The 13509-nt window shown below is 46.5% G+C and overlaps 1 protein-coding gene across 1 annotated transcript in view; it reads left to right on the top strand.

Annotated features, from left to right (window-relative positions):
* Window positions 1-11085, top strand: part of LOC128269746 (hemicentin-2-like) — a 77577-nt gene extending 66492 nt beyond the window's left edge. The window contains exons 11-18 of the mRNA XM_053007148.1: window positions 1143-1234; window positions 1308-1668; window positions 1749-1861; window positions 3041-3142; window positions 3212-3296; window positions 9774-9892; window positions 10237-10518; window positions 10597-11085. Of these exons, the coding sequence (XP_052863108.1) occupies window positions 1143-1234; window positions 1308-1668; window positions 1749-1861; window positions 3041-3142; window positions 3212-3296; window positions 9774-9892; window positions 10237-10518; window positions 10597-11085 (1643 nt within the window). The remainder of the gene's footprint in view (window positions 1-1142; window positions 1235-1307; window positions 1669-1748; window positions 1862-3040; window positions 3143-3211; window positions 3297-9773; window positions 9893-10236; window positions 10519-10596) is intronic.
* Window positions 11086-13509: the final 2424 nt, after the last annotated feature.

Raw genomic sequence — 13509 nt, 5'->3', positions numbered from 1 at the left:
CCATTCGGTACTTTACACTTTGGACACAGACCGTTATGCGCTTCACAACGATCCGGTCAAGCCGCTGCGCCATTGTTGCAAATGCTTATCAATTAAGAAACGATTTTAGCTATTCGGGCTGAAAGAGCACACGGCACATTAAGGGCACACTGTTGCAATCGATTGGTTTCCCCAAATCCCACACCGAAAACCCGCCTTTTGTCTTTTGGAATGACACAGTTTGGGGTATTTTCTGCGGTCAGGCAAATTGGCACCAATTTGGCCCAAAGGGAAGTTCAGAGTGTCCGGTACAGAAAAAACCGATGGTAATTTTCCAACTGCTGTCGGTTTTCTGGGCCTCGAAACCGGCCGTACTTACCGAGGTGGGCCTTGGAGCTTGGGTGTTCCGGTGGTCAATAATGTTCTAAATATTTAATGATAAAGCAAAATGGTCACAAGTCCCCCCAAAAAGATACGACAAGTACACACACAATGGCCGGGTGCGGTTTTCTGTCCCATTATCGTATCACCAGTGGGCGTTATCGTGTGACTTACGCTGGCGGTATCAAACGGTAGTACAGGGCAGTCATTTGCTTTAGCACTCGACTTCCTTGGAACAGGCATCCGATAGTATTCTGAGAAAATTGGAGTGTTCCATGATATAATTTGATACAACAGCTTAAAACAATGTACGAGAAACAATAAAGAACTTAAAACAATGTAGAAGAATTGCATCCATATAATTCCATTTGTAAGCTTTTTGTAACAAGGTCTCCAAGTCTCTCAAAGGACAAAAACGAAATCAACAAGTCAGAGAGTTAGCACGTAAAGAGAGAAGCCCCAAAAAAAAGTCATAAAAATGTGGTTAATCCAGGCAACCTATCCATGGTTTTTCTGTTTGTCAAATTGTCGAACAATGTCGTATAGTTTGCACTTGCCCTCGCCTTGCCCTTGCGATTGTAGATCGATTTAAATTCGTAGGCATTTAAGGTTCGCCCTAAACACTTTTCAACCCACCAATATCGGCCGCCGTTCGGCTACAAAGTGGCACACTTTGACCACACCATTTTGTTTTGCCAACGAACAGGCGCGCCAACATTACTCATCGCACCGAGTTAAACCTCCGTTTGAATAATGTCCACTTTCTACCGCCGATCCCACAGATCCGCCGGTCTGCAAATCGGAAGCGCAAATAATTCGGGCCGCCGTGAAACAAACGGTCAACATCACGTGCGATATCGACGCCAATCCGATGGTAATTTATCGTCGCACCGCGGGTGGCGGGTTGTTGTTTTAATGATGCAACTATTTTCGATCCGTTCCCGCAGCCGAACCTGCTGTTCCGGTGGCAGTTCAACAACTCGCTCGAGAGCATGCTGGAGCTGCCGCCGTACACGAACGTCGAGTCGGAAGCGGCGAACCTGGCGCTGGCCGAGATCGACCTGGAGACGAACCACATGGGCCCCAGCCTGGAGGAGATGGTCCGGCGGAAGCTGGAGCGGTTGGAGCACTCCGTCCGTCAGCAGCAGCACCAGCAGCAGCACAAGGACGAAACGGTGGTCCCGTTGGTGGACGGCCAGCTCTACATGTACCGGGTGGAGACGTTCAACAGCTTCGGCACCATCACCTGCACCGCGACCAACGCGTACGGCCAGAGTGGCCACTGCGCCTATCACATACTCGTCGCCGGTAGGTGCCCAAAATCAGTCACCCGGCGGTGAGCTGCCACCGAAAGTGAGTGAAATATGCGCCTTCCTCTCCGCCAACAGATGTACCGGACCCCATCAAGAGCTGCACCGTTTCGAACGTGACCGCCTACACGGTGCACATCTCGTGCATCGCCGGCAAGGACGGTGGCATCCCACAGCAGTTCCACCTCGACGTAAGTTACACGACCCACCCAACCCAGCTCCTTGCCCGTTCTTTGCTGGATAGGCAGTACCTTTTGACAGCTGGATAGGCAGTACCTTTTGTCAATCCAGCTCCCAAAGAGAGAGCGCCATCGAGCGACCGAAATCAGTCCGTTGGCCATTAAGTTGTGAATATTTTGATGTTAAAAAACCCCCATCACAATGGTTTGGAAAATCTACTCAAATTTCCTCCAAATGTCCGGAACACTTCATTGGCATTGGCTGGCCAAAAATTGGATCGAAATTTGAGCCGGGGAGAGTAAATTGAAACTGGTACCATTTTGTAGCAGTGTTGCCGCAGCACCCCAGTCACGGCAAACAACATTGTTGGCCATTTAGAGAGCAAAACCAACATGGTACTTCAAAACCTCATCAATGTCACCCGGGGAAAACAATGCCAATTTCGGAATAGAATTACACGTCCAGCGTGTTGGAACGTCCGCGCTAGATGACGTAGTTTTGGCATCAATCCCACGAAAAACCGGAAAGTGTGGTTTGCCTAAATGAGTCCTGCAAGAAAAAACGGTTCACAGACCCGGCGCGATTCCGATGCAGTAATGCTCGGTGTGACCCTCCCGTCGGAGTTCCCGGCTTTGGTGCGCCACACAGTTTTGCTTATTAAAAAGTTGTAACACGCCATGGACACGGACGGTCGTTAGACGCGGGAAACTCACCTTTGGCCAGCATAGTTTGCTTGTTAGGAAGTTGGAGCGCAACCCCACTGGGTGCCGATCCCCGGGGGGTGTAGCCGGGAGAGTTTAAAAAATCCCGCTGCCTGTCAAATGTCCTGGCCTCGGGACGGACATGTGCGCGGACCGTTGTTGATGGGCAGCATACCATAGAAAAACTCCGAAGAATCTGTTTTGCGGGGCGCAGCGCTCGGTGACCCCGTGGCTGATACGGAACGGGAATCTCCTTGTTGCTCTCCTTGGGACTTCCGAGGTGCATTTTGTGAGCGCAAAAAGTGCATCGAGTGCTGGAAACATTCAGCTTGGATGTTTTTCTACTATCACCCCAACAAAGCCCGCGACGAAGACGAGGAGCTTAACTTTCGACTGGCGTTGGGCTGGCCACCCTCAGGGCTCTCTTTGCGCTGCGTTAGCATTTTGTTCCCTAATATTTCATTACTTTTTTCCCACCCAACACCGAAGGTATTTGAAGAATCTAAGCGCAAGCTGCTACAAAGCATCAGCTACCAGAGCCCGGAAATGCTGCTCAAAAAGCTGCCCAGCGACACCAAATTCATCATCAAGGTAATGTTCGGAGTATTTTTGTTTCTACTTGTAAATTTATGTTGGTCATTCCGTTTTCTCTGCAAACAGATTACGCCCTACAATCTGCAAGGCACGGCACCAACCAGTTACAGAGTGAAGGCGCAGACCCTTCCGGCGCCGCTACTTAGGACCGGTAAGTGACACACACACCAAGAGTTGATTAATCAAACGCACCAACACAGAATGGAGTCCATATCACTAGCTCCATATCACTGACTTCCATATCTAATGCTGGCAAACCGGGCGGAATGTACGAATTCAGGTGGTGGCCAAAACAAAGGAGGTCGGCAGTGGCTATCTTCGTTCGATTTCATATTTTATGGCGCAATGTTTTCGTGTTTATAGCTGTCATCGAAACTTACAAAAATTAGCAGTTTTTTTCATTGAATGATGGTCCATTACCATTCTTAGCACTTCCTTTGCTAAGTGTATGAATGCCTTTTTAATTATATTTCGAAATCAGTGGCATGGTGTTGCTCTTTCTAAGCTGAACACCTGAACTTTTTTCTTCTCAATAACCTGAACAGGACGTCGACTGCAGTGGAACTCTATTTTCTTTTCCAGATGACCAGTGGTGTGCAAAAACAATATCATTTTTTACGATATTAAATTAATGTTTTTGTGGTTTATTCTGGTTTATGCATTTTGCTCTCCGTGCAAACTTCTCCGTGCAACTCCTTGCAAATGCTTACAACAAAAGAATAAGTACGAACAAAGCTCTTTATTCACCGTCACATCCCAGCATATTGGTGTATAACACTCGAAGCATTGAACAGTCGGGATGTACCAAAACTTTTATTTCTTATGGTAGTTTCCATTCCAAATTGTTTCTTCGTTGTTACTCAGCTGTATCATTCATGTACAGATTCAAAAAAGTTCACAGAAATTCTGAGAAGTTCAAAGCAAAATTGCACAGTCTACATGTACATTGGTGTACAAATCATGATAACTCTGATATCACCGATCGCCGAGCCATTAATCGCAAAAAAAATTGATAAGTTATCATCGTCACGATTAGACCCGACGCTGCCATACCTTCGCGGTTCGAACAACCGTAAAAGTTTATCAAAGGGGGTTCAAAATGCAGGGCAGAGCACAGACACACAGAAGTCGTACCAAAAGCGAGCTTGAATACGGTTGGTTAGCACGGTTTCATTTCACTAGTTGCAAATCTCTGACTCAACGCAGTAATCGTGTAAAGTTTCGATGTGCGCAAATTGGTAATACGTGTATTGGATTCTTTCGGGCTCGCGAAATGAAATTATATCCACCACGTTTTATAACGCGTTATGTTCTGTTACTTTTGTAGCGGCATCTCGGAAAACCAACTCGATCCAGCAACCCGCTCGTCTAAACAGTGTAGCGACCCGACTCAACCATGCGCTTGGGCATGAGGTTGAGTCAACCCTGCTCAGACGCGGCTGTCTGAGCAGGTGCGAGAATGTGTGGGTGCCAGCGCGCGGCTGGCACTGACAGCATTTTGTGATAGATAAAAGAGCGTGCACGTGGCCGCTCAGTAGTCTACTCAGTCTCTACTCATCTTTCGATCATCCGACATCGATCCTCCCTGTTCGGGCGCACGCGCGCTTCACCCGAACAGGGAAGCGCTATGCCCGACGTGGGCACTTATTAACTGTGATACGACGTAATAAATTAGGTGTCTTACACCAATCGCGCAATAACACCTAAACTTTTCACTTTATTACGCGTAATCGGAACGGAAGCGTTAACGGTAACGGAACGGCAACGGAACGGTTAAAAAATTCCGTGACTTATCGCGGTCACTTCTGGAATCCAAGTCCCTTGTCCGATCACGCTTACTCGCGCGCAGGCCGATCGGGCGAGAACCTTCACCCGGTCGGCCTGGTGGTATTGGTAGCTGCGTTCGAAACGAGGTCGCTCTCCCGTGGCCGGTAGCGCAGTCGTTCCGACAGTTAAGCGGGCAGATCGATATTCTCGCCGCTTAACTGACAACGTGTAACAAATTGTAGTTTTACAACACAATTCAAAGTCCGTTTGTTTTCGAACTGTTGCAGCCTGATCGGTTCCTGTTGCACGTTCCACGAAAAGGCATCACAACTGTGGCCCCCACCAAAGTGCTGCACATTCCGCGAGATCCACGAGTGTTGTGTTTCAATCACCAAATGGCTGACCGAATTAAAAAAAGTGAACGAGAGCAGAAGACACTTTCCTTCCTAAAGTCCCTTTATGACGACCAGCATGACCGTGAGCGTGTCGATGTACAATCTGACAACTTACCGCAACGGGTTTATACCATAGAAGAGCATATAAAGTGTCGACTTAAAGCCTATATCATATTAGGACGCCTGATACAATATATGCGGGAGAAAATCGACTTTCGTTATCCTCTTGTTAGGGCCGAGAACATAAAGTGTCAAGATCGGACAATCAGCCATGATGGAAGAAGCCACGAGGCTCATGTCTTTTGTGTTGGTCGTGTGAACATAAAATTAAAACGTAAGAATGAACAGTTTTGCACAGATTTAAGCAACTTCATCGGGCATACGCAATTGCTGGAAGCCGGTCAATGGAGCGAAGTGTTAGGCCAGATCGATCGTTTTCAGTCCGAAAACATGGGTCTGTTGACGACTCTCTTTGACGAGCCGCACACGGGGCAGGACGAACCGTTGGATTTTTTAATATACCAGATAAATCATTTGTTTACTAGTTTTGGAGAAATCCCAACGCTCGGACACGGTTTTACGGACATGGGAGCATTGAATGCATTAATACACCAGATAAAGAATAGGATTAAACATCCTTGGGACGTCCCAACGCTCAGCACAGAATACACTCAAACGTTGGAGGAATTGATAATATATTGTCGTTACGAAAATTGCTTTGGTAAAACGAAGTGTAAATTGGAGGATTTCTTCACAGCACAAATAGATAAAACCGACAACGAATCATTTTTGGCCAACAGACTCGACATAGAGCGTGAACTGCTGAAGATCGTTAACACCAAACTCATGTTCGATCAAAATCGACTAATCTCTACGTACTTGGCACGGTGGTTCTTCGCAATTGGCATGGAACAGGCGATTGATGAAATATCAAACTATACCCGTGATGAATTTAAGGAATGGAAACAGAAGACGCCTACAGCCTTTAAGAGTAACCCATCTAAGAAAAAATGCGTTAACATTATAAAACGGGAATATAATAAACTTATCCACAAAGTGGAAGGGAACTGTATAGAGGTTTTCGACAACCTCCTCATGAAAAACTTATTTCTTTACATGAGATACAGCCTAAAAATCGATTTTTCCGCAGTCTGTGTATTTAGAAGTCGTACTGAGCTACGAAATTTGAAAAAAAAGATTACCAGTTCCATTAAAATATCTGCGGAAAGAGCAATGAAGAAGAACCACAATGACAAAGATAAGCTGAGTGCTGTCCAACAGGATTTTTGTTCATTCAGCATAGAGACATTATTTGTGGCTTTCAAAAGAGGATATAATATTGTAAAAGATGATACGTGTCCGAATACTGATAATGTTTCCGACAGGTGTGAGTTTGTAGATTTCATGACTAATTGCCTGGAGCGGTACTTTTCCCTCGGTGGTATGCTGCAGGCGATAACTGAAGAAACGAATATTCCGCCAGTAGAACTCGTGCAATGGGACGATAAAACTATTGTATTCGAGAGTTCAATGTATAAAACATCCCTTAAGCTGCCTTTCTCCTATGTAACAATTGACGACCGTTTGAAACAGCGAAACGGCGACCTGTACGATATGTTGGCAAATTTCTTCGATCAAACTTACGATAAATACGAAAATGACAGTGAAAACGAGAAATGGCCTGATATATCTAGTGCGATACAGAATTTTTATTCAGAGAATTTTCAACAACTCACCAAAATTAATTTTGCTGACGTGTGTTCACCGGGAAACCGTCACGTGATTAAAAAAATAGTTGAAAGTTTCTATTCTCAATACGATCGGTGCGATCATCGATCAGACTGTTACGATCGATTTGACCTAAAATATCTACAGCATAAATACATTGAGGGTGAGTTGTTACACGGACTAGGTAGCGTTTACTATAGCGACGTGAAGAATAAGGAGTACAAAAATTACCATATTAACCCTGGCAATCGAGTTAATGTAAATGGATTCATTAGGATCTGTCAGGAACAGTACTTCTGCCTCGGTGGTATGCTACAAGCCATAGCCAAAGTAACTGGCATTCCGCGTACTAACATCATATCTCAAGCAGAGAGTCACAATGAGCTAGGAAATACGTTGGAACCATCTCCAAATTATGTGCATGATGTTCCAGTCTTCCGTGTTGGAACTATCAACGTGCTTTTGAAGCAGAGAAATAAGAAACTTTTCAAAACGTTAAATGACTTTATTGGCCAATCAGAGACTCTAATTTCCAGCGGGAAAAATGTTCTCTTCGCTCAAAATCGGATCGAAAGATTTCAGACAGAGAGTTTGGGAATGATGGAAGAAATCGATTTTAGCACCGAATTTAATCCGTGTAAATGTGAGACTGTAATAAAGCTGATCCAGCCCTTTCGGGATATGACTGAGCCCTTGAATAAAATCCAAACACCAAATCGTACTGAGCTGGATAGTGAGAGCGAATCCAGTCGTGAGAGGGAGTCGAATGACAAGATTAAGCCGAACGATCGGCTAAAGTCGAATGATGAAACCCAGACGGGAGATTCTAGCGAGTCTTGTGATTCTGATTTGGTTTATCTGCGTCGTAACACCAATGTTCAGCCGGATGGTGAGAGCAACCCCAAGTTCTTTGACAACAATTATTGGTGGACCAGGGCAAAAAATCTTTTCGAAGCAGGACAGGATTGGTACAACAACATTATCGAGATTACACCGACATATATAGAAAAACCAAGTGAATTGCAGCAACTAGAAGTTGAAGGAGAGGTCGAAATTCATCACGAATCGAGTACTACTTCAAGAAAACGATCCGCGGCAGCATCCAACAGTTCTTTAAAACTAATAAATGGAAGAGAAAAGACGGACCGAGTGGTCGATCCTAGCTCAACTCCCTTCAGTGAGGCAAAGGAAGGCAATTTGGAACAATACAGCATCCGGATACACGATGTGAAGAAGCACATAAAGTGTCGGCTTCGGCGATACATCAAATTCGGAGGCATATTGCAGGGTATCTCGGAAGAAACGGGGATTCCGCGTGAAGATCTTGTGAAGGGCGGCGCAAGTAAATATCAAGATAAAACCAGTGGCCACGGACGTGACTTCCATGCGGCGCACGTTATTCGCGTAGGTGCTATCGATAGTGGGTTGAAAGAGATTAACGTTTCTCTACACAAAGCCTTAGCCAACTACATCGGACATACGCAAGTAGTACCAATGGAAGCAAACCAATGGCGGGGCATCGGAGGCGATATTGACCGTTTTCAGTCGGAGCATTTAAAGCTCTTGGCAGGGATTGACTTTGAAAACAACTTTAAGCGTAGCAAATTAGTGATGAAGGAATTGATGGAGCAGATAACAAAGTTGATCATCAGTTTCGAAAAATATACAAGCATATTCAATGGCGGTTTGAAAGTTTCCGATTTTCTTCAGGAATTGCCAAATGAGTTTAGATATGGGAAAACGGGATATAACATGGTAATCGATGGGCGCTTTCAATCAACATTCCTGTCCATCAACGCTGAATCGGACAATGACCAAGACTTGGGTTTGGCCGGGCCCAGTCGTCGTAAGACACAAGCTTAAGATAAACTTGCATTGGGAACTCTGCCTGCCGCTATACGTGCAACGAGAATCCGCGAATAGTAGAATACTTTGAAGTATACTAAAGCATATAATAACTGTTCAATAATCTTTTACTATAAGTATACAATATTGGAGAGTGTGTGATTTTAAGAGAAAACAATGAATGTGAATTAAGTAGAACTACTATGCGCTGCTGTTGAGATGACTTTTGCCACATTCTAAGAAACTCGCGGAACTGGCCTCGACGAACCAGTATGAGCGGCGGTATCTCAAGAAACTGCGATGTATGACAAATGACATTGGTCCATGACAATGATCCCAAATAATCGTCTACGGAAAATTGCAAATACAGATCCTTTCGCCCTGCTACTGTCGATCGTTTGTGTACCTCCCTTTAAAAGCTTGGATATTTCGTATGGAGGTTCTGCACCTAGACCACGGACCCACGACGGACACGGAACGGATGCCTCATTTTCGACCCCTAATGCTAGTCTGGCAGTAACACTCGAAGGTTCTGAAGCAACCAATCTAATCATACTCTAGTGGGAGCCTTCCACCCATACACACATTCGCCAGCTTCGCTCGAAGTACGAAATTCGGAAACCTTTTATGCAACCGATTCCCCCAAGAGCACCGCCAAAAAGGCCTTTGAAGCTCGAAAACTCCCAACAGGTTCGCTCGGAACACGGCCGATGCCACCAAGGAAAGCGACCGCGATGGCGAAGACCGGTTCGTGTACGCGGCTCATTAATTATGCTCCATTTCGGGCATCGCTTTCATACATTTATATTCTTTTAAACACTTTCGTACATTCCTGTACTACATCCCTTTGCTATTGTTCTTTTTATCTCGTTTCCACGCACACACACAAACAGCACCATCGAAGGCGGTCCTCGTGCAGCTAACGCCCCTACTGGGAGCCCTCGTCGGGGCGGCTATTACGCTCTGTCTGGTCGCCGTGTGCGTTATCGTGTTCGTGAAGTTCAAAACGAAGGTAAGTACCGTCAGGGACAGCGCCAGGGCGCATATAACCTTGTATCCAGGTCGCGAACGCGGTCTGCCCTCACCGGTGAACGGAGCGAGCAGAACTTTAAGACGTCACCGTGGAAAAACGGCGGTGCTCGCCACGTGGTGGGATTTACACCTCTGCCACGAATCTGCCCCGATGTCTCGGGGAACTCGCGGACATAGGCGTAAGGGATTTTTTGTCCTCCCAGAGCTTCGTGTTTTAAAGTTAGATTTATAGAATGGCTCCTGTGGCCCGCGGTTTCTGTGCACCGGTTCTTCACGTTTCGCTTCGTTTTGGTCTCACTGTCGCACACACACACACACACGCAGAAGAAGCACCATCAGACGGGTAACACGGAGCAGGACAAGGGCAGCGCGGAACCGCTGAGCCGCAACATCGGCAGCCACTCGAGCATCGATGACAAGAACCCGGACGTGATACCGCACGAGAACAGCGAGGACGACGACGAGAAACAGTTCGAGCGGCTGGCGCTCCACACCGACACCGCGCTCAAGTACACCGTCTCGACGACGGTGCCGTCCGCGGTCGGGGCCTACTCACCCACGCACCACCACCATCTAATGTCCCCGACCGGGAATGGCTTCAAGAAGGTACGCATCTCGCGCCCAAGAAAAACCAAGAAACCTTTCTCACTTTCCTATTTCTGGATCCCATTCACACACGCGCAGTTTGGTGAGCTGTCGCTAACGACCAACCCCGGGTACGCGATATACAGCTCGCCGGTCCGAAGCTACGCCAAACCCGGGCCGGGCCAGACGCTCGGTTCGCTGCTGCTGTCCTCGACGAGTGCACCGTCGGCCGCGGTAACGCCACCGCCCGGTGGTGGCCTACTGCTTCCGGGGGCATCCGGCCCACCGATGGCCACATCGCCCGGCCCCGGGACCGGCTCCGTCCTGTCCACCCCGGTGGGTGCGATGCTACCGACGCGCACCTCACCCAACATCTACACAAGACTGCCGCTGCGGGACTTTACGCCCAACAGCTACGACAGCATGCTGAGTACCTCGCAGACGACCTCCTGCTCGTCGTCCTCGAACGGGGGCTACGCCACGTCGCAGATTTACACCGCCAAAATGCCACTCCTGACGACCAACTACAGCACGCTGGACAGTACGGGGCCGTGCGCCACCGGACTAGGCGGGCCGGACAAATGTTGATAGTTAGCGGTGCTAGGCGGGCTGGACGAGTGCACCGAATAGTAGCAACCCACCTCCCGATCCGTACCACCACCCCATGCAACCCCCCCGTCCCGCTCAGAGACCCAGAGTGGGCTAAGGAATCGCTTCGAATTCAGGAAGTTGTGACACATTTGGGAATCTCCGCATTAATTTACGTTGAAACCGTTGCGTTTGGGTTCGGAATCGGAAAAAAGCTCCCGAAATGGTGGTGCGGGGACCACAAAGCCCCACCAGCATTTTGCTTTTCGGGGGGCCGTCGGTTCACTCTTCTTCGGTTGAAGATAATTATGGTTTGGCCTCCATCGGTGTTTCGGGCAAGTTTGGAATGTTCTGTTTTTCTTTCTCAGTGTATCCAGACAGCAACAGTCGGAGAAGGATCCCGAAATGTTTCTTAAAAATGTGGTGCTATGCGAACACACTAGCGTAAGTCCTTACTTTTAGACCACTTTAGTCGCCCGTTTTAAGTAGTCTTAAGCCAAGCATATCGCGCCTCGGAATACAGGCCAACAGTGTCCCGTTTAGTTCATGCAATGGCGGACCCAATTCCTTTAATTTGTTTTTCCAAGCCGAGATTATTTTAGAACATTTCCAACCGAAAATCAAATTAAACTGGGTTGGTTATTGCTAAAAAGTGGCTGTCCCATGTCCGAAAAGCCTTCGATGCTTTCCCGATAACCCTAACGATAGGTTTTATTTGCCATTTCCATTCTTTTGAGATTTCATTATGATTTTAAGCCGCCGATTTAGTAACACCGCGAATGATGGTATTTTTGGTATCTCGAATACTATCGGATGCTTTGTTGTTAACAAACGATCCTTCGTTAATTCCTTGTTAGTCTCGGAGGAGATACAAACGTGTGAGCAACGCGCGGAAGCCCAAAATGGCCGCGCAACCGGAAGGGCCAAGAGTCTGCTTCTAGTGGGTTAGCCGAATGTTTGCCAATTGTTGACTTGTTTTCGATTGAACCGTACCTAACGTAAGTTTCCACACCGAAATACGGTCACCGTCCGTGGCCGTCGATGGTACACGAGATGCGACTGCGTGAATTAAATTCAAACGTGTTGCGTTGTTTATTTACCTTCACACCGTGTTTACGGCCGGTGCGGAATTTAATCATGAAGAGAATGTAAATTACAAAATATACACACCATTGTAAACAATCCAGGCAGGGTACACCATTCGTGGAGAAAGAGATAGAAAAAAATGCAATTGAAACAAAACGAAAGAACGAAACCGTGTTGTTGGGGACAATAAAACTAGCGCCCAAAAAGCATGGATAGTTGTAAGAGCATAACAAAGCGAAATGTAAATAATATCTGTAAATATTTCACATAGAAGAACATGGAATTTGAACAAGGAATCAGTCAACACGCGAGTAATAGTCAATAGCGGGGACAACAAAAGGGGTTTGCGGCATAAGTTGGAACATTAGCACTTAGATACAAAAGAATGTAGGTTATGTGAATTATTTTCAATTGCTAAAACCAAGTGATAGAGACGGAAAGCGAAGAATGCTAACGAGCTAATGAATAGTGCAAAACGAAACGAGTGTTATCGAACAGAACTGTATACCGTGTTACGAGTCGGCTGCATGTAAACAGAAGACGACGAAAGATAAAGAAAATAACTACATTAACAAAGAGCGAAATAGTCAACAAAAGAGTGAAATAACGAACAGACAAAGGCGAAGCCGAGAAAAAAGCTGGAAAACGGAAACAACTAAATCTCACCCGACAGGAATACTTAACAGCAGCTGTCGAACAAAGGATATTGCGCGAACAAATAACGAAGGAGAAGACTCTGTCGATGTATTGATGTTTTTCAGTGTTGCTCAAAGCCATAAAAGGAAGCCCAGAGTGGGAACACAAACCGCAAGAATCAATTAACCACACCACATACGCCAACAGCCAAGATGCGGCACGGAGCACGAGCGACTAACAAACGGGCGAAGAGAGCGAAATTATTTTCAATTCGGGTCGAGGGCGAGTGAAGGGAAGGACAACAAAACCAATTGCAGGGATGGAATCATTAGTTATGAAGATTCGTTTTTTTATGTAACTGAATGAAATAAAAGATGAATGGAAAGATCTAACGTAATGCGAGTTTCGTGTTCCGCCGTCTTTGGTGCGAGTTGAAAGAAAATTAAAACATTTACTGCATGTTGGACCCATTCGCGCCTTTTTGCCTTTGCTGTTTACTGTCCCTTGGATTGTTTGTTCCGTCCACCCTTAACAATCCACGTCCAAGTGATTATGGTTCGATTAGTGTAACAATCGCACCATAACTTCATCGTATAAGATCCCGCGGGAATACGGGCAAAACTCCACCGGGTAACTTTCCGACTTCTAACAAGCCCGCAGCCTTTGTTCACCACCTCCGGGCGCACGATGACATGATGGAAA

The sequence above is a fragment of the Anopheles cruzii genome, chromosome 3, assembly GCF_943734635.1.
Source record: "Anopheles cruzii chromosome 3, idAnoCruzAS_RS32_06, whole genome shotgun sequence".
NCBI lineage: Eukaryota > Metazoa > Arthropoda > Insecta > Diptera > Culicidae > Anopheles > Anopheles cruzii.
Note: the sequence above shows the minus strand (reverse complement) of the source record. Positions and strands in the feature narration are given on the sequence as shown.